Below are 20,007 nucleotides of genomic sequence, written 5' to 3'. Positions count from 1 at the left end.
ACTATAAGGGCAGATCAAAAGCTGACTGAACTAGCCAGGGGCTCTGAGGACCTACCAGGCAGTTTTAGCCGTTTTCTTAAGAAGAGATTAAAAACTGTAGACTGAAGGTAGGAGGGAGGAAGAAAATCTGTTTCAGATTTGAGCAACTGCCTCACTGACAGTTAAAGGACTTTCGAGTTAATCAGGTTTTCTTTTGTAATTAATATAACAGCATCTGCATATGGGGCTGCCGGAAGGTAACAGCACGGCCTCTCGGCTGGAGCGCTTTAACCCTGCCAACTCTGGCTGCAGGAAAATTCAGATTGTCTTCAATGCAAGCCAAGACTTCTTCTTTTCTTGATGATTCTTAAAAACAGATTATCTTGATTTGGGTTACTTCTAAACAAACGTTTCAAACTACGAGGAGGAGAGCAGCTAAAGCAGCAACGCATTTTGTTTATCTGTTTTAGATAATGAAGGGGAACGAAATATATCATCCCAAAATATGCCTCTTTGACATATTATTTTGAACAGGTTATTTTTACGAAACAGACACAGGTGAAGCTCTGGAAACTGAGAAGTTACCCTTTCGTAAGAGACATATTTAAAAGAGAAATCTCCATTTGTAAGGGGGTCTTCCTCCAGTACCAGGAAGAGGAGGGCTCAAAATCTCTAGAAACTCTTATCAATGCAGAAAGCAACCACTTAAAACTGCACAACCACCTTACCCTTCTTTACTGTGCTTTTCCTGATAAACGCCCATAAATGACTCCCCCCACCTCACCCCACCCCAGTAGTGTTTTATCTTTAGCTGGAAATCGTATTTAAGGTAGTGGCTCGGGCCATTTTGGAGTCACGCAGTTTTTCCAGGGTATCTCCCACGTGTACAGGAGGTACACATGTTATTAAATTTCTGGTTGTTTCTCTCCCATTAATCTTTTTATAACAGGGGTGTCTCGGCCAAGAACCTAGAAGGGTAAAGGGAAAATTATTTTTCCTCACCCACAATAATATTTACTGAGCCCTTTCTAAGTACATCACTTTATTTGCCCCATTTCATTTAATGCTCACAATTCTACCAGACATAAACTATTATTATCCCCATTTGTAGATGAGGAAGCAGTAGCTTAAAAGGCAAAACAGAACAAAAAAGAAGCCATGTTTCTCCATTTCTCTAAGCAGATAAAAAGTGGAACACAGGGCAGAGCAGGAACTGTTCTTAAGTCTCAGGGGGTCAGGTGAATACTTAATGGTAAACAATGTCCCTGAAGGGTGGCAGAATATGCCATCCCCCAGAATGCCACTTTGGCATAAGGATTATTTTGAGCTAAAGGCACTCGACAAACAGCAGGTGTAAGAAGGGCACTCTGACCTCCCCTTTATCTTCCTGAAAGCAAGATAAAACCCCCATTGGGAAGATGTCCTCCCTATAACAGAAGGAAAGCAAAATTCGTTATCACCAGAGACTGGGAGTCGAGATCAAGAAAAATCTGTACAAATAAGCCTTGTTAAACTAGCCAGTACCTTCCTAGTTACTTTCCCACCATTAATTTCCCTAGCTCAAGCCCCTCTGTCTTGTCACGCTTTCATAATTTACTTCTTTGTCCACTTCAACTCTGTTTCTTTGGGTCTTCATTCTTTTGTGAGGACTCCCATGTACATGTAAAATTTAACAAAGTGCTTATGCTTTTCTCCTGTTTATCTGTCTTATGTCAGTTTAATTCTTAGGCCCAGCTGGAGATAATAAGAAGATAGAGGAGAAATTGTTCCTCCTCCACCTGCCCTACCTCACTTTCTCCCAATGTGGGGACAAACACAACTCAGTAGTTGTAGGACCCCAATTTAAAGCAGACTGACAGAGTCCTTACAAAAACTGCCCAAGACGATGAGGCCTGGGAGAAAAAAACAGCACTACCACTATCGGGTGAACACTTTTTAAAATGTTATTGTTATTCTACCCAACAGCTCTAGAGTCCCTTTTCTAAAAGAAACAGTAGGTACTTTTCAGAGAAACTTTTAATGTTCCCCTCATCAGTTAGACTGTATTACCCTTTGGGCTGAGGTTAAGATTATTCTAAAGAGGAAGAATTGGCGGGAAGTAATATTAATGACTTTTTATTTATTTATTGAATTCTTGAATTTTATTTTTTTATACAGTAGGTTCTTATTAGTCATCAATTTTATACAATGTTTATAATGACATTTTATACATGTCAATCCCAATCGCCCAATTCATCCCACCACCACCACCACCCCCGCCGCTTTCCCCCCTTGGTGCCCATTCTTTTTTTCTCTACATCTGTCTCTCAATTTCTGCCCTGCAAATCGATTCATCTGTACCATTTTCCTAGGTTCCACATATATGGGTTAATATACGATATTTGTTTTTCTCTTTCTGACTTACTTCACTCTGTATGACAGTCTCTAGATCCATCCACGTCTCTACAAATGACCCAATTTCGTTCCTTTTTATGGCTGAGTAATATTCCATTGTATATATGTACCACAACTTCTTTATCCATTCGTCTGTCGATGGGCATTTAGATTGCTTCCATGACCTGGCTATTGTAAATAGTGCTGCAATGAACATTGGGGTGCATGTGTCTTTCTGAATTATGGTTTTCTGTGGGTATATGCCCAGTAGCAGGATTGCTGGATCATATGGTAATTCTGTTTTTAGTTTTTTAAGGGACCTCCATACTGTTCTCCATAGTGGCTGTATCAATTTACATTCCCACTAACAGTTCAGGAGGGTTTCCTTTTCTCCATGCCCTCTCCAGCATTTGTTGTTTGTAGATTTTCTGATGATGCCCATTCTAACTGGTGTGAGGTGACACCTCATTGTAGTTTTGATTTGCATTTCTCTAATAATTAGTGATGTTGAGCAGCTTTTCATTTGCTTCTTGGCCATCTGTATGTCTTCTTTGGAGAAATGTCTACTAGGTCTTCTGCCCATTTTTGGATTGGGTTGTTTGTTTTTTTAATATTGAGCTGCAAGAGCTGTTTATATACCTTAGGGATTAATCCTTTGTCCATTGATTCATTTGCAAATATTTTCTCCCATTCTGAAGGCTGTCTTTTCATCTTGTTTATGGTTTCCTTTGCTGTGCAAAAGCTTTTACGTTTCATTAGGTCCCATTTGCTTATTTTTATTTCCATTACCCTAGGAGGTGGATCAAAAAAGATCTTGCATGATTTATGTCAAAGAGTGTTCTTCCTATATTTTCCTCTAAGAGTTTTATAGTGTCCAGTCTTACTTTTAGGTCTCTAATCCATTTTGAGTTTATTTTTGTGTATGGTGTTAGGCAGTGTTCTAATTTCATTCTTTTACATGTAGCTGTCCAGTTTTCACAGCACCACTTATTGAAGAGACTGTCTTTTCTCCATTGTATATCCTTGCCTCCTTTGCATTGACTAGTTGACCATAGGTGAATGGGTTTATCTCTGGGCTTTCTATCTTGTTCCATTGATCTATGTTTCTGTTTTTGTGCCAGTACCATATTGTCTTGATTACTGTAGCTTTGTAGTATAGTCTGAAGTCAGGGAGTCTGATTCCTCCAGCTCCTTTTTTTTCCCTCAAGACTGCTTTGGCTATTCAGGGTCTTTTGTGTCACCATACAAATGTTAAGATTTTTTGTTCTAGTTCTGTAAAATATGCCATTGGTAATTTGATAGGGATTGCATTGAATCTGTAGATTGCTTTGGATAGTATAGTCATTTTCACAATGTTAATTCTTCCAATCCAAGAACATGGTATACCTCTCCATCTGTTGGTATCATCTTTAATTTCTTTCATCAGTGTCTTATAGTTTTCTGCATACAGGTCTTTTGTCTCCCTAGGTAGGTTTATTCCTAGGTATTTTATTCTTTTTGTTGCAATGGTAAATGGGAGTGTTTCCTTTATTTCTCTTTCAGATTTTTCATCATTAGTGTATAGGAATGCATTAATTCTGTATCCTGCAACTTTACCAAATTCATTGATTAGCTCCAGTAGTTTTCTGTTGGCATCTTAAGGATTCTCTATGTATATTATCATGTCATCTGCAAACAGTGACAGTTTTACTTCTTCTTTTCCAATTTGTATTCCTTTTATTTCTTTTTCTTCTCTGATTGCCTTGGCTAGGACTTCCAAAACTATGTTGAATAATAGTCGTGAGAGTGGACATCCTTGTCTTGTTCCTGATCTTAGAGGAAATGCTTTCAGTTTTTCACCATTGAGACTGATGTTTCCTGTGGGTTTGTTGTATATGGCCTTTATTATGTTGAGGTAGGTTCCCTCTGTGCCCACTTTCTGGGGAGTTTTTATCATAAATGGGTGTTGAATTTTGTCAAAAGCTTTTTCTGCATCTATTGAGATGATCATATGGTTTTTATTCTTCAATTTGTTAATATGCTGTATCACATTGATTGATTTGCGTATATTGAAGAATGCTTGCATCCCTGGGATAAATCCCACTTGATCATGGTATATGATCCTTTTAATGTGTTGTTGGATTCTGTTTGCTAGTATTTAATTGAGCATTTTTGCATCTATATTCATCAGTGATATTGGTCTGTAACTTTCTTTTTTTGTAGTATCTTTGTCTGGTTTTGGTATCAGGTTGATGGTGGCCTCATAGTATGAGTTTGGGAGGGTTCCTTCCTCTGCAGTTTTTTGGAAGAGTTTGAGAAGGATGGGAGTTAGCTCTTCTCTAAATGTTTGACAGAATTCACCTGTGAAGCCATCTGGTCCTGGACTTTTGTTTGTTGGAAGATTCTTAATCACAGTTTCAATTTCATTACTTGTGATTGGTCTGTTCATATTTTCTATTTCTCCTGGTTCAGTTTTGGAAGGTTATACCTTTCTAAGAATTTGTCCATTTCTTCCAGGTTGTCCATTTTACTGGCATAGAGTTGCCTGTAGTAGTATCGTAGGATGCTTTGTATTTCTGCGGTGTCTGTGTAACTTCTCCTTTTTCATTTCTAATTTTATTGATTTGAGTCCTCTCCCTCTTTTTCTTGATGAGTCTGGCTAACGGTTTATCAATTTTGTTTATCTTCTCAAAGAACCAGCTTTTAGTTTTACTGATCTTTGCTATTGTTTTCTTTGTTTCTATTTCATTTATTTCTGCTCTGATCTTTATGATTTCTTTCCTTCTGCTAACTTTGGGTTTTGTTTGTTCTTCTTTCTCTAGTTCCTTTAGGTTTAAGGTTAGATTGTTTATTTGAGATGTTTCTTGAGGTAGGCTTGTATAGCTATAAACTTCCCTCTTAGAACTGCTTTTGCTGCATCCCATAGGTTTTGGATCATCGTGTTTTCATTGTCATTTGTCTCTAGGTATTTTTTGATTGCCTCTTTGATTTCTTCAGTGATCTCTTGGTTATTTACTAATGTATTGTTTAGCCTCCATGTGTTTGTGTTTTTTATGGTTTTTTCCCTGTAATTCATTTCTAATCTCATAACATTGTGGTCAGAAAACATGCTTGATATGATTTCAGTTTTCTTAAATTTTGAGTCTTGATTTGTGACCCAAGATGTGATCTATCCTGGAGAATGTTCCATGCGCAGTTGAGAAGAAAGTGTAATCTGCTGTATTTGGATGGAATGTCCTATAAATACCAATTAAATCTATCTTGTCTATTGTGTCATTTAAAGCTTGTGTTTCCTTATTAATTTTGTTTCGATGATCTGTCCATTGTTGTGAGGTGTTAAAGTCCCACACTATTATTGTGTTACTGTCGATTTCCTCCTTTATAGCTGTTAGCGGTTGCCTTATGTATTGAGGTGCTCCTACGTTGGGTGCATATATAATTGTTATATCTTCTTCTTGGATTGATCCTTTGATCATTAGGCAGTGTCCTTCCTTGTCTCTTGTAACATTCTTAATTTTAAAGTCTATTTTATCTGGTATGAGTATTGCTACTCCAGCTTTCTTTTGATTTCCATTTGCATGGAATATCTTTTTCCATCCCCTCACTTTCAGTCTGTATGTGTCCCTAGGTCTGAAGTGGGTCTCTTGTAGACAGCATATAGATGGATCTTGTTTTTGTATCCATTCAGCAAGCCTGTATCTTTTGGTTGGAGCATTTAATCCATTCACGTTTAAGGTAATTATCGATATGTATGTTCCTATGACCATTTTCTGAATTATTTTGGGTTTGTTTTTGTAGGTCCTTTTCTTCTCTTGGGTTTCCCACTTAGAGAAGTTCCCTTAGCATTTGCTGTAGAGCTGGTTTGGTGGTGCTGAATTCTCTTAGCTTTTGCTTGTCTGTAAAGCTTTTGATTTCTCCATCGAATCTGAATGAGATCCTTGCCAGGGAGAGTAATCTTGGTTGTAGGTTCTTCCCTTTCATCACTTTAAGTAAATCATGCCACTCCCTTCTGGCTTGTAGAGCTTCTGCTGAGAAGTAAGCTGTTAACCTTATGGGAGTTCCCTTGTATGTTATTTGTCATTTTTCCCTTGCTGCTTTCAATAATTTTTCTTTGTCTTTAATTTTTGCCAGTTTGATTACTATGTGTCTTGGCGTGTTTCTCCTTGGGTTTATCCTGTATGGGACTCTCTGTGCTTCCTGCACTTGGGTGGCTATTTCCTTCCCCATGTTAGGGAAGTTTTCGACTATAATCTCTTCAAATATTTTCTCTCGTCCTTTCTCTCTCTCTTCTCCTTCTGAGACCCCTATAATGCGAATGTTGTTGTGTTTAATGTTGTCCCACAGGTCTCTTAGGCTGTCTTCATTTCTTTTCATTCTTTTTTCTTTATTCTGTTCCGCAGCAGTGAATTCCACCATTCTGTCTTCCAGGTCACTTATCTGTTCTTCTGCCTCAGTTATTCTGCTATTGATTCCTTCTAGTGTAGTTTTCATTTCAGTTATTGTATTGTTCATCTCTGTTTGTTTGTTCTTTAATTCTTCTCGGTCTTTGTTTTTGGTTTTTTTTTTGTGGTATGCAGGCCTCTCACCACTGTGGCCTCTCCTGTTGCGGAGCACAGACTCCAGATGCGCAGGCTCAGCAGCCATGGCTCACAGGCCCAGCTGCTCCGCGGCATGTGGGATCCTCCCAGACCGGGGCACGAACCCGTGTCCCCTGCATTGGCAGGCGGACTCTCAACCACTGTGCCACCAGGGAAGCCCTCGCGGTCTTTGTTAAACATTTCTTGCATCTTCTCGATCTTTGCCTCCATTCTTTTTCTGAGGTCCTGAATCATCTTCACTATCATTATTCTGAATTCTTTTTTTGAAAGGCTGCCTATCTCCACTTCAGTTGTTTTTCTGGGGTTTTATCTTGTTCCTTCATCTGGTACATAGCCCTCTGCCTTTTCATCTTGTCTGTCTTTCTGTGAATGTGGTTTTAGTTCCACAGGCTGCAAGATTGTAGTTCTTCTTGCTTCTGCTGTCTGCCCTCTGGTGGATGAGGCTATCTAAAAGGCTTGTGCAAGTTTCCTGATGGGAGGGACTGGTGGTGGGTAGAGCTGGCCCTTGCTCTGGTGGGCAGAGCTCAGTAAAACTTTAATCCACTTGACTGCTGATGGGTGGGGCTGGGTTCCCTCCCTGTTGGTTCTTTGGCCTGAGGCAACCCAACACTGGAGCCTACCTGGGCTCTTTGGTGGGGCTAATGGCAGACTCTGGGAGGGCTCACGGCAAGGAGTACTTCCCAGAACTTCTGCTGCCAGTGTCCTTGTCCTCACGGTGAGACAGAGCCACCCCCCGCCTCTGCAGGAGACCCTCCAACACTAGCCGGTAGGTCTGGTTCAGTCTCCCCTGGGGTCACTGCTCCTTCCCCTGGGTCCCGATGCACACACTACTTTGTGTGTGCCCCCCAAGAGTGGAGTCTCTGTTTCCCCCAGTCCTGTCGAAGTCCTGCAGTCAGATCCCACTAGCCTTCAAAGTCTGGTTCTCTAGGAATTCCTCCTCCCATTGGCAGACCCCCAGGTTCGGAATCCTGACGTGGGGCTCAGAACCTTCACTCCAGTGGGTGGACTTCTGTGGTATAAGTGTTCTCCAGTTTGTAAGTCACCCACCCAGCACTTATGGGATTTGATTTTATTGTGATTGTGCCCCTCCTACCATCTCATTGTGGCTTCTCCTTTGTCTTTGGATGCGGGGTATCTTTTTTGGTGAGTTCCCATGTCTTCCTGTCAATGATTGTTCAGCAATTAGTTGTGATTCTGGTGTTCTCGCAAGAGGGCATGAGAGCACGTCCTTCTACTCCACCATCTTGAACCAATCTCTCGTTAATGACCTTTTGATGTCTCTAGTGACCCGTTAGGTTAGATACGTTGCTTAAATTGTTTTTGGAGTAATGGATTTATATCATCACACTCTCCTTCTTGCCTGTTTTCCATCCCAGTCAATAATATGAGTGAAAGCCGGGTAAGGTATAGTCCATGGCCAAGGAGGGAAGGCACTATATGGAATAAGTGAAGTGGAACTCTATCTTTGCCTTATCCTATTCTTGAAACTCATAAGGTTGATGGGGCTTCAGAGTCAATTCAGGTCTCAGCTGAGTTACTACTGCAATACTTGTTCCTGATACCCAAGGATCTCCCTCCTTCGGTACAATTTTTTACCTCACCTTTAACACTGAACTTGAAGTCCTCTCTGAAAGTGAGTTAAATACAAAGGATTTTATATAAGTCACTGAAGTAATCAGTGATACAAATATGCATTTCCACAAATAAGTAGTGATGTTTTATTTGTTATTAACTACATGTGCCAAGAGTACAGAACAAATCCTAAATTGAGAAATGAACATTATACAGTCTTTCTACTACAATCAATTCTACTACAAGCTTCAAAGTATTGAGCTACAAAAACCCCAGGAGCTGAGAGAGAAATAATTCTGCCAAGAAGCATTTATTTATCATTCCCAAACAAGCTCTCTGACCTTCAGCTAAATTTAAAGGATTCTGAATTTTAGAAGGGGCATCCCCATTTAAGGAAGAGTCTGGGTTTCAGAATCTTCAGGACCAAATAATATAAGGTATTTTGGTTGAAGGGGATGGTTTTTGGAGATTAGAGATGGAAATGTACTCAAGCAGCTAAAGCTCTTGTTGGAAGCTGAAAGTCAAGCTGGCAGAAATGTCACTCAAGTTATCCTACCTGGTGGTCATGTTAACATCTTGAACAGCTTTTGAAAAGCAGACTGTACTGGTACCTGGGAAGGGGGACATAACCTCCCCCCACCCTTTCCCCTGCCCATACCACCCCCCCCCCCCCCCGCAGGGCTTATATGTCCTGGGAGCCATGCGACATGAAGAGACCATACTCAGCAGCCTGCTGACAAGTTCTCTTCTGGGAGAAACTGCTCCTGAGGCTGGTCGAGCTGCAGAGGGAATAGAAAGGCAGCTGGCAGCTGAAGCTGTAATTTACGGGATGCAGAGATGGAAGCGCTTCTTCGAAGAAGCCGACCCCATGCTTCACTCAGGGCTTAGTTTCTGTCATTTGGAAGGCAGCTTCTTTCAGCTAGTTACCATTAAGAATGATCCAATGGTGGGAATGTGTTAAAAATGACACAGGAACCACCTCAAAGGGGGGCTTACTCACTGGACTGGGGACAATTTAAGCATAAAATTTTTTTTAAATGATAATAAGAAATTATAATCCATTGAAAAAATTCAGAAGTCCCACACTGATATAAATAAATAATAAACAAACAATGGAAAAGGAATGCTCTAACTTTGCAAATACCAACTAAGAAATATAGAAGAAATAGTGGATAGAAAAACCACCACTGAGGCAGGTGGGCGTTGTCAATGGATGCTAGGTCTAGTGGAGGGAGGCATTTTCAGGAACAAGATCATCCGTGAAACCTTAGAACACCTTCCCACAAAAGACTAATCAATTGCAAAAGGAAAAAGTGTGACTTTAAGGTGGAGAAATCTAAAGGACACCAACATGACCAGAGATCAAGCTTAACATCTCCAAGGGTGGGTGGGCCGACAACATGTACCCCTGATGTGACTGCATATCACGTCATTTCTGTGCCTAGTCCTGCTGAGAGCTCATGACCTGAGTCTAGTCATGAGGAAGCAGCTAGATCCAGGCTGAGGGTCATCCCATAGAATGTAAAGCCTTCTCTTTAAACCTGCCAAAGATATAAATGCCAGGGAAAGGCCGAGAGACTGTCCACATTCGGCGAGTCTGAAGACACATGATAACTAAATGCAACATGTGCTCCTGGACAGGATCCTGGATCAAAAGAAAAAGACACGACTGGGACAGTTGGCAAAACTTAAATGGGGTCCATGGACTGGATGGTAATACTGACTCAATGTTGATTTCCTGATTTGGGAAGTTGCATGCTGATAGCATGTCCTTGTTTGGGAGAAATGCACACTGGAAGTGTTTAGAAGAGATAAGACAACCTATCTAGAGCTCACTTTCACAAGGTTCCGAAAAATATATACATATATTATAATAGAAAGAGAGAGATTAGGTGATGGGGCAAATGCAATAAAATCTTAACAACTGGAGAACCTGTGTGGAGTGGGTATGAGAACTCTTTGTACTGTTCTGGTGACATTTACATAAATTTGAAATTATTTCAAAATAATTTTTAAAATATTGGCCAAAAAGATAACCAGCAAAATGTATCCAGGTCTGGATCTCAGAGAAAAGAGATTAAGAGATAGAATTTTATTCATCAAAAAAACTGGGCTTCCCTGGTGGCGCAGTGGTTGAGAGTCCACCTGCCGACGCAGGGGACACGGGTTCATGCCCCGGTCTGGGAAGATCCCACATGCCGCGGAGCGGCTGGGCCCGTGAGCCATGGCCGTTGAGCCTGCGCGTCCAGAGCCTGTGCTCAGCAACGGGAGAGGCCACAACAGTGAGAGGCCCGTGTACCGCAAAAAAAAAAAAAAAAAACCCAGCAGGTAAAAAATACATCATATACAGTAATAATACAATTTAAACAATAAGTTTCCTCACTGTCGCCACTTCTGCCCTGCACATTACCTTCTTTCTCCTCAATCTTCCTGTGATCATTTTCTGATGCCAGTTCTGAGTCTGGGGAGTACAAGGCACTCATCTAAACAAGTAGTTCAGGATCAGATTTAGAACCCAAGTCCTCAAGACTAAGCAGTATACACAAACACCCACTCCAGGACAGGACACTTTGATGAAAGTTACCTATAACCATCCAGTGCATTGAACAAGAAGCCACCAGAAGAAGCTTGACCTTGCACTGCCTGCAGCGGCCTCCTGATGTGCAGCAGTAGGGAACACACCTCCACTTCTTCTGCAGCTCAGGCCTCTTTATCACAGGCCAACTACTTTTATCCTCGACTAACCAACCACGTTTCCAAGTTGCAACAGCAGAACTTCTCCACTTTTCTCCATGGAATATGAGCCAGCAGAGCAGGCCAATTGTTCAATCAGGAGAAACTGAGATAGGTTTCCCCAGAGGACTTCTTATATGCCAAAAGAATAAGAATGACTTCTCCTACTAGCTGTTTTCCCCCAAGTTCTTCATTCCTTTTTGCCCCTACATATCTCCATAATATTAAAAGTTCAGGCTACAGTATATTGCACAGAATATTCCTAAAAAAGTAAGCTCCATATTGGTTCAGTCACTGTCTCTCTAATTTGAATAAAAACAGAGCTTTTATTCAAATTAGTCTTGTTATCCAGTTGCTTTTATGATACGGCCTTACTTAATCTTTAGTCTGGAAAGCTTGGCTTAACCAAGAAAATCCTGGGAAATATAATTCTCTCCCATTATATAAACTAGAAAGGGTAAAATCTGTCTGGCATAAATAACACACTGAAGTCTTAATCTGATGAAGCTAAAATTAGACCTTTTTTTATATCTGAGTAAAATAAAAGTGATAAAAGCATTTTTTTAAAAAGAAGTATGAGGGTTTTTTTTTTAATAGTCAAGGGCTTTTATGAATACATAAGCTATTACTATTCTTTGGGATAGTTTTGATGTCTTATTAAACAAGTGAAAAGCAAAACAATCCTCAAGTTCTACTTCCCATCTTCCTGCCCAGAGAACACCACCCCAGGGAACGGAAGCACATTATAAAGCCCAACTCCAAAGACTTGCGGTCAAAAGGTTCCCGCAGCCACATGGCACCCCACAGGCTGGGGACACGTCCAAACCACTCACACTGCACACTGCCTACTAAATACGACAGAGAAGGCACCGCATGTGATGGGCAATTCAACCAGGGTCCCACAGGGGATTCTGATGAGTCCCCATGCTCTGACCTACTTTCCTTCAGAGAGTTTTGGTTTGGACTTTGGAGGAATACTATCTATAAGGAGACTTTCTCAGAGAGGCTGATTTATAGCTTTAAGCAAGGGGGCACATAACCACTGCTACATCTGTTCTCCTCTGTTAAAGTGTCAAGTTCCAGGATCCCCAAGATTACCAGACTCCCCATTTGGCAAAGAATGGAATCAATTTTCAAGCATGGGGTGGCCTATACTTAGACTGAAAATCCTACAGGGGACTCCAGTCAGACCTCTGAGAGTCATGAAAGAAAAGCTGCATCTTTCACAGGGACTCTACACTCTTGTTATGAATGACACCATTCAGATTCCCTGGACCACGCAGGAAGCAAAACCCACTATCCCTAGAGGTGAACTATTTTCCTACAAAAAGTAAAGAGCAAATTCACCTTAGGTCTTAAAACAGTTAGGGAAAAAACCGCATCCACCCACACTCCTCACACGCTTCATATTGGCATCCCTGTGAGTAACCTCTGATGAAGATAAAAGATACCCTAACAACAATCTTCATGAATGCATTCTGCTTTTGAACCATGCAAACAAGACAATTATAGTTATTCCATCCCAGAGACAGACTGGGGCTAGTTTTCCTGTACTGTCAGAAAGTTAGTAAAGCATCTCAACTACTGTTTTTATCAATGCCATTTAATCTTAGAATTTCTCATATGCCTTATCCTCCTGTCCTCAAAGACTAATGGTTAAGCAGGAAACCAATGTGTAGGAAATCCTCTAGAGGGAACATGATGAAACACTAATCCTTCTTTCTTTCATTCTAACATTCTAGCATCTAACATCTAACAACATTCTAACGTGTTAGAATTCTAACAATTCTAACATCAGCTTAGAATTTAAAATATCAATTAGTTGGACAATGTTTCACCATTGTGTGTCCTGTACCCAGTACAAAGTTAGGCATTAATAAAGATTTGTTGAGTGAATGAATATTTACTTCCCATATCATGGTGAAGCTCCGGTGTTGCATGCAACTCATTCTTTGGGACATGAAAATCATTCTTTGGGATACTAGCAGCTCCAGCCTAATGAGTCATCTATCAAATGCTTATCATTGTTCTATTTTAGGGGCCCAGAGAGGAAAATCTTGGCAAAGATACAAAATCCCATATCTTTCATGGGGGAAAAATTGCCCTTCTGGAGTGGAAAAAAACATTATTCCAATATCTACCAGATATGTAAACGATCTAACAGAGACTTGCCTGTTATGTACAAAGCACTATGGTAGGTCACTCTTTACCCTTAGGAGTTCGCGATCTAGTAAGCGAGATAAGACAAATCTATCCATAGCTATCATATGAATAAATAAATAAAAACATGACCTGTATGTCCAGAGCCTATAGGAATTGAGCAATAGGTTTAAGGTGAAATTCATATTTCCCTTTACTTCAGTAACATATTTTTTGAGGTTCTAGTTTCAAAAGATTGCTTTTGAGAAGTGCATTTATTGCAGGAAGATTCTTTGTTGACTTAACATAGTGAGACAGAGAAGCATGGAGAAATAAATGCTGATGACTGGAAAGTGGACAGAGCATAACAAAATCTAAAGACCAGATGGATTTTTATTTAAATCCATGCTTTCTTTAAATGCTACTTGCAAGGCTGAAGAACTAACCATATTGAAATCAGTAATGCCTTTTAAGACTAAACTAAACATATTAAAAATTATAATAATCTTAAAGGTAATAATGTCTTTTCTTTCAAGAGCAGGCAGAATTATCCAAGCCTTTTTAGTAGTGCGCTGCCCCGTGCCATGGGAAACAGATTATCCTAGCAAAGGAAGATTAGGAAGGGGAAAGGAAAGGGACTGGAAATTGGTATAAAAGGCTTGAGTAGGTAGTGTCACATTATACTCACTCAATCAGATAAAATCTCCCACTGAAGTAGATTATGGTTCCATGTCAAGCTATGGAGCCTGGGTTATGACTCACTTGTAACGTAATCTCTCCATTGCCAGGGTGCATTTTCTATTCCCATGGCCAGATCAGGAAAGAACAAGGGAGGAGTCACAGAAGCAGAACGGGACTGGGAGCTTAGAGACCTGGGCCTAAATCTGGCTTCAGCTCAAAACTGTTCTGTTCCTCATTCCATTCATCACTCCTCTTATTCTTCCCCCGACACCCCTGTTCCAGCCTCCTAATCTAATGTTCACCAAGTACATACACACACACATTCAAATGTCACGTATGTTTAGTACTAACTATATGCCTGTGCTAAGTGCTTTAATGTATATTATCTCTAAATATCACAACAACTTTGTGAGGTGACATTATCACTCCCATTCTATTTATTTATTTAGATATAATTCACATATCATAAAACTCACACTTTAAAACCACACAATGTAGTGGTTTCTAGCCTATTCACAAAGTTGTACAACCATGACCACTATCTAATTCTAGAACATTTTTATTGCCCAGGAAGAAATCCCATACCCATTAGCAGTTATTCCTCATTTTCCTCTCCTCCCATCCCCTGGCAATCACTAATCTACTTTCTGTCTTTATGAATTTGCCTGTTCTGGACATTTCAAATAGATGCATTCATATAATATGTGGCATTCTATATCACTCCCATTTTACATATGAAGAAACCAAGACTCCAATAGGTTAAGTAACTTGCCCCAAGTCCCACGGTTAATAAAAGGCTGAACTAGAAGAGGAACTCAGGTCTGATTCAAGTGCTTGTGCTTGCTTTTGACTACTTTTTTTTTTTCCACTTGTTACACCAGAAAACAATGGTGGTTAAAACTTTTGACTACTATATGCTGCTTCCATACAGGAAGAAAATTGAGAGAAAGTGAAAGTTTTAGATATAATTGGGGAAATGGGGTTTTGTTCATCTAAGGTAATACAAGTAACAAATAAGAATCACAGTTATAGCACCATCTCTGCTAAGCTTCTGTTGAAATGCTGAGGCAGCTCTTCTAAACAGATCATGGCAAATTACTAGAAAGCACACCCTTCCCAGTCTCTGGCTGATTTACCCCACAACCGACTCCCCTCCACCCCTCAGCCCCATGAAGATGGCAACTATAAGAAACCAGGCTGTAAAGAAAATCCTCTCTCCCAACTTTCCATCCCTTGCCCAGATGCCACTCTGCCACTTAAACTGTATTATCCATACAAATTTCTGTCTAACAAGTCCAAGAAAAATGTGCACTAGGGCTTTTCTTAAATAAATAAGTACACTAGTGCTTTTCTTCTCCCTTTTAATTCTGGCAACCAAAAGAGGGTGAAGGATGTTGGAGAAACGAAGTTGTTAGCAAACCAATGGCAAAGAGCTATAAAAACCTAAGAACTGTAACTCACATAAAATGCCTATAATCTACCTTTAGCTTTTTCCAATTTTTCTACTTTATATGTTGCGTATGCATATGGCTGAGATTAGATTACCCCTTTCTAGAGGGCCAGGTTCAGATCTTCGATAGTCCTTTTCCTCCCTCATCCAACATAAACAAACAGGTGCACTGTAATGATAATTATATTTTTTTTTCTTTCTTAGCAGAAAACTATAGAAGGGGAAGACTGATCTCCACTAACCCAAGGCCAAGACCAACGTTTGTTTTTACTTTTTAACCCCATTACCAGGGGCTCAAATGTTTATTGACTAGTAATAGCTAATACTTACACAGCACCTTACCAGGCACTGTTCTAAACACATATACTAACTCCCAACAACCCTAGAGGCAACTACTATGATTATAATCCTCATTTCCAGATGAGAAAACCGTGGCACAGCGCCGTTGTGATCTGCCCAAGGTCACTCAGTTAGTAAGGAGCGGAACCAGGAAGAAAGGAATGTGGCACAGATTAAAGCATTCCAACTAAATACATTTAAGTCATTCCAATTTCTTAAAATTGAGAGGTTTATGATACACTGCAACAGCTTGGAACTCTACTAGATCATAAAACAAGAAAAATACTTCTCCCTCTGCTACTCTGTAGTACTCCATTCTGCCTGTCTTCAGAAGTGGTCAAAGCCTTTATCTCATTACTTCTGAACCCTCTGACAGAGGAAAATCAACAGATAGACGGGCTCTCATTCCCTATAGTTACGTGAAAAGAAGGCCAGTGCTTTGGGAAGAAAAGGAGGAACTGAATCAAGGCGGTTTCATTATAATTCAGTTTTCCCTGTACAGGCCAAGCTACTCTCATTTTAGATTCCACCTACTTTTTAACTTCTAAAACATCATGTACATTATATACTCACTATACTGCCCTCAGTGAATTGAAAACTGTGAAAAATAAGAAGGAAGCATTATTTGGGGGGTTGTTCCCATCTCTTTTGTGGTTAAAAGTGAAATAATAAAAATTTACAGTTAATCCATGATCTTCAATTGCTCAAATACCATACTACATCCAACCTAGAAGACACTTCCATTCTGAAATGATAATTTAAACCTTCAAAAGAGGTTTTAAGAATTGACGTTAAGAATTGAGTGTTCCTTCGCTTAAAATTTCAAGTTCCTATTAATCAGAAACCAACATTCACAGAAGAAAGTTGAGACAGTCTCTGAATGAACTTGACCTTCTAAAGATAGTCTGTAAAGGGAGAGAACAAGAGCTAGTTGTCTTTTTTTTTTTTTTTTTTTTGAGCTAGGTGTCTTTTAAGGAATGGTTTCTACTTTCTAACACAATCACCTAAACAGCTGGGAAAATGGCATCCCCAAAATATACACAGTAAGTGCCACCTCACTAATTTCTCCTGATGCTCCTTTTCACCTCCAAAAATAAAACTGTCCACACTAAAGGAATGGAAGCATTTCATGGAACAAAATCAAATGGCTCCCAGTCCTGTCATCTGTACCCTCTCCTGGTTTTTATTTCAGATGGACAGACTCCAGAAGGTGAAGAGAGTTAAATACGAAAAGATTAGTTCATGATGCAGTCAACTAGAAAAGCCAATGAGGCAAAATACAAAGGTGCATTTGTATTTCTTAAGTTGGCTTTTAAAGAATAAAAACAAGAGCCAGCCAAGGTGCCTTGAAAACCTCCATCTCTCTGAGGTGAATCTACTCTCTGATTTTTTATCAGTAGTAATTCTAAAATAGTTGTTAAAAAATTACAGCAACAGAGGGCTTTTTAAGATAAGCTATAAGAAAAACTTGTGAGCAGCAGGGAAAGCCGCTGGAAAGCATTGCTGAGGGAGAGGGTGAAAGTACACGTTCTGGGGCTCATCCCTGAAAACATCTGCCCTTCTCACCAATTGTTTTTGATAGCCTCACAGAAATTAGTTCCCTCTATGGGTCCATTTTAAGAATAACAAATCTCTGGGCAGAAGATGGCAAAACCACAACTTCAGAAAAGCTAGTCATACCCCCTTGTCCCACTTATCCCATGAGGTAAAATAAAAGCTTTTTTATTTACATCCAGGCCAACTAAGTGGAATATCATCAATCAGAATCTTATTTTTATCACCATTTCTGGAGTCTCAGACAAATTTAGGATATTAAACATGCAACTTTGGAAATATAGGGCCCAACACACAAACTCTGAAGAGTTTAAGAATTCACTGTATTCTACGCCTCATGTTCAAATTTGCTGTCAGCATCTAAATTAGTGTTTCTGAAAGTGTGCTTGCTGGCCCACTTGCGTCAGAATCCCTACCCATGGCTTGCGTTTAGATTCTTAGGACCCACCCACTAGACATAATCAATCTGTGGGATAGAGCCTGAGATATTTTCAACATTAATCTTAATACACACTTTAGTTAGAGAATCACTCAATGAAACCCACTGACTGCTATACTGTCCCAAGGTATCTGTCTGCATGGGATGCCAGTCCCTTCTTCCATCCAATCTGTTATTTCCTAATTAGACCAAGTTATCAAACCCTCCAGTTCCCCACCAACAGCAGTTTAAGAGGAAGCAAATTAGGAAAGGTCAAAAACGCTGCACGATTTTAAATGCTTTAGGGCCTCTAACACATCCCAGAGAGAATCAAGTCAAATTTCAGGACCAAAAAACGATCCTTTCCCTGTCTAACTTCTTCACCCTAAACACAATCCGCATCTCTGGCAATTCCCTGGCACCCATCAGACATCCTTTCCTTTAGCGACCCCAGCCCCATTCCCCAGTACATTCCTTTCACAGAGTTGCCAAATGATTGATGCAAGCGTATTTCACATAGTCAAACACACAGACGCGCGCGCGCGCGCACACACACACACACACACACACACATCGGACACACAAAATCCACTACAGTTCCCTGGCCTCCTAGGGCTCCCTGCCTACCGCCCGTCCTCCATCCCTCCATTCCACCATCCCTAACTGGGACTCTGACCACAACTGCTCATCCCCGAACTCAGAGCAACTTTCCTCACTCCGAGGCTTAACCTCCGCCCTCTCAAACTGGGGCCCTCCGCCCTCCCGCCCGTGCACAGCCCGGTCCCCTGGATCCTGCTCCTGGCACTCCTGCCTTCGGGCGCCCCTTGCCCTCTGGTCCCCGCGGCCGAGTCCTTGGAGCCCCTCCCCCACCCCGAGAGATGCCCTCCCACGGCATCTCGGATCCGGCCAGCTCAGGTCCGGGGGCCTCGCCACGCGGCCCTTCTTCCACTTTCCGCCTCTTCCCGGGGTTGTTTGCAGGGGCAGGGGTGTGGCCCACCCTCAGTTTGCCTCTCCAGCCCTGTCTTCCTCACGGCTACCCTCCTTACCCGCCTGCAGCCCGATCTCGGCGACATCGCCGGCAGGGCCGCGCTCAGCCCCGCCGCCTTCCGTGGGGGAGGAGGGACAGCTGTGGTTGTGGGAGCCCTTGATGTCGCGGAAGAACTTCTGCGTTTCGCGCAGGTTCTGCCTCAGCCGTCCCAGGTAGCGGCGGTAGCGGCCAAAGCCCCGGCACAGCTCGCGGATCATTCCGCCGCCTCCCGGGCCGGGACCCGAGTCCGGCTCGCTCCCCCACGGCACCCCGTCGCCCTCCATCGCCTCAGCCTGCTCTGCCTTCGCGGCTTGGTGCCCGGCCCTCTGGTCCGGCTCCCCTCCTCCCGCCCCCCAGTGCTTAGGGCAGGAGGAATCCGCCTCCTGACGCCCCCGCCTGCAGTCGGCCGGGTTCCCAACCTCCGTCACCGCCGTTGAAAACAAACCAAACCGCAGTGCGCTGCGAACGGAACCTTTATCTCCACTATCCAGAGGAATGAGGGAACGATCACCGGAGCACCCCGTCACTGCGGGGTCTCCTGGGACTTGTAGTCTGGGCCGGGGCCGAGCTCCAAAACCTGGAGACTGTGGATGCGACCGACCGTCCTTTGGTATACATCTCCCCCGTTTTCACACAGAGCTCACACGCTCTTCCCGACTTAAAAGCATGTTCCTGCTCCCTACAGAAGTGTCCCTGAGGAGAGAGAGCACCTGCAGAACCCGGACTCCTGCAGAAGGAGGGGTGCCTTACTGAAATCAGAGCGAAAGATTTTAATAGCAAAGAAAAGTAAGGAAACAAGACTGAGGCTAGTACTGTCTCCATGGCTACCCTAAATGACTCTCACTTTCCAATACAGTAGATACTGGGGAAGCGGCTGAAAATACCACGGAAATAGGGAAACCCCTCATGTCTGCATTGCATTCTCCTTTTCAGACTTTCCTTCTCCAGGTGTGGAAGGGGGGTTGTAGAAGGGTCGTTAAAGAGCTGTAAGCTGAAGTTTAGTTGGTTTCTTGAAGTAGAGAGACCGAGCTGGGTAAGGGGAAGTTGAGGTTAGTAGCCTTCCAAACCAGTTCTGATTATCTTAATTTGGCTTCTGATAATATGGAAGACTTCTAGTGACATGGATTGTGACGGAGCCTGGGACACAATTAGGAATAAAACAAAA

The 20,007-nt window shown here is 41.7% G+C and overlaps 1 protein-coding gene across 2 annotated transcripts in view; it reads right to left on the bottom strand.

The window, feature by feature from the left end:
- The window catches only part of DSTYK (dual serine/threonine and tyrosine protein kinase), a 56,376-nt gene extending 37,062 nt beyond the window's left edge, over positions 1–19,314 (bottom strand). Inside the window, exon 1 of one of the 2 annotated variants that reach the window (XM_067729257.1) lies at positions 18,862–19,314. In XM_067729257.1, the coding sequence (XP_067585358.1) occupies positions 18,862–19,126 (265 nt within the window). In that variant the 5' untranslated portion in view covers positions 19,127–19,314. The remainder of the gene's footprint in view (positions 1–18,861) is intronic. The other variant, XM_067729256.1, reaches the window with a different exon arrangement.
- Between the last annotated feature and the right edge of the window lie 693 nt (positions 19,315–20,007).

This window comes from Pseudorca crassidens, chromosome 2, assembly GCF_039906515.1.
Source record: "Pseudorca crassidens isolate mPseCra1 chromosome 2, mPseCra1.hap1, whole genome shotgun sequence".
NCBI lineage: Eukaryota > Metazoa > Chordata > Mammalia > Artiodactyla > Delphinidae > Pseudorca > Pseudorca crassidens.
This window is presented reverse-complemented; position numbering and strand designations above follow the sequence as displayed.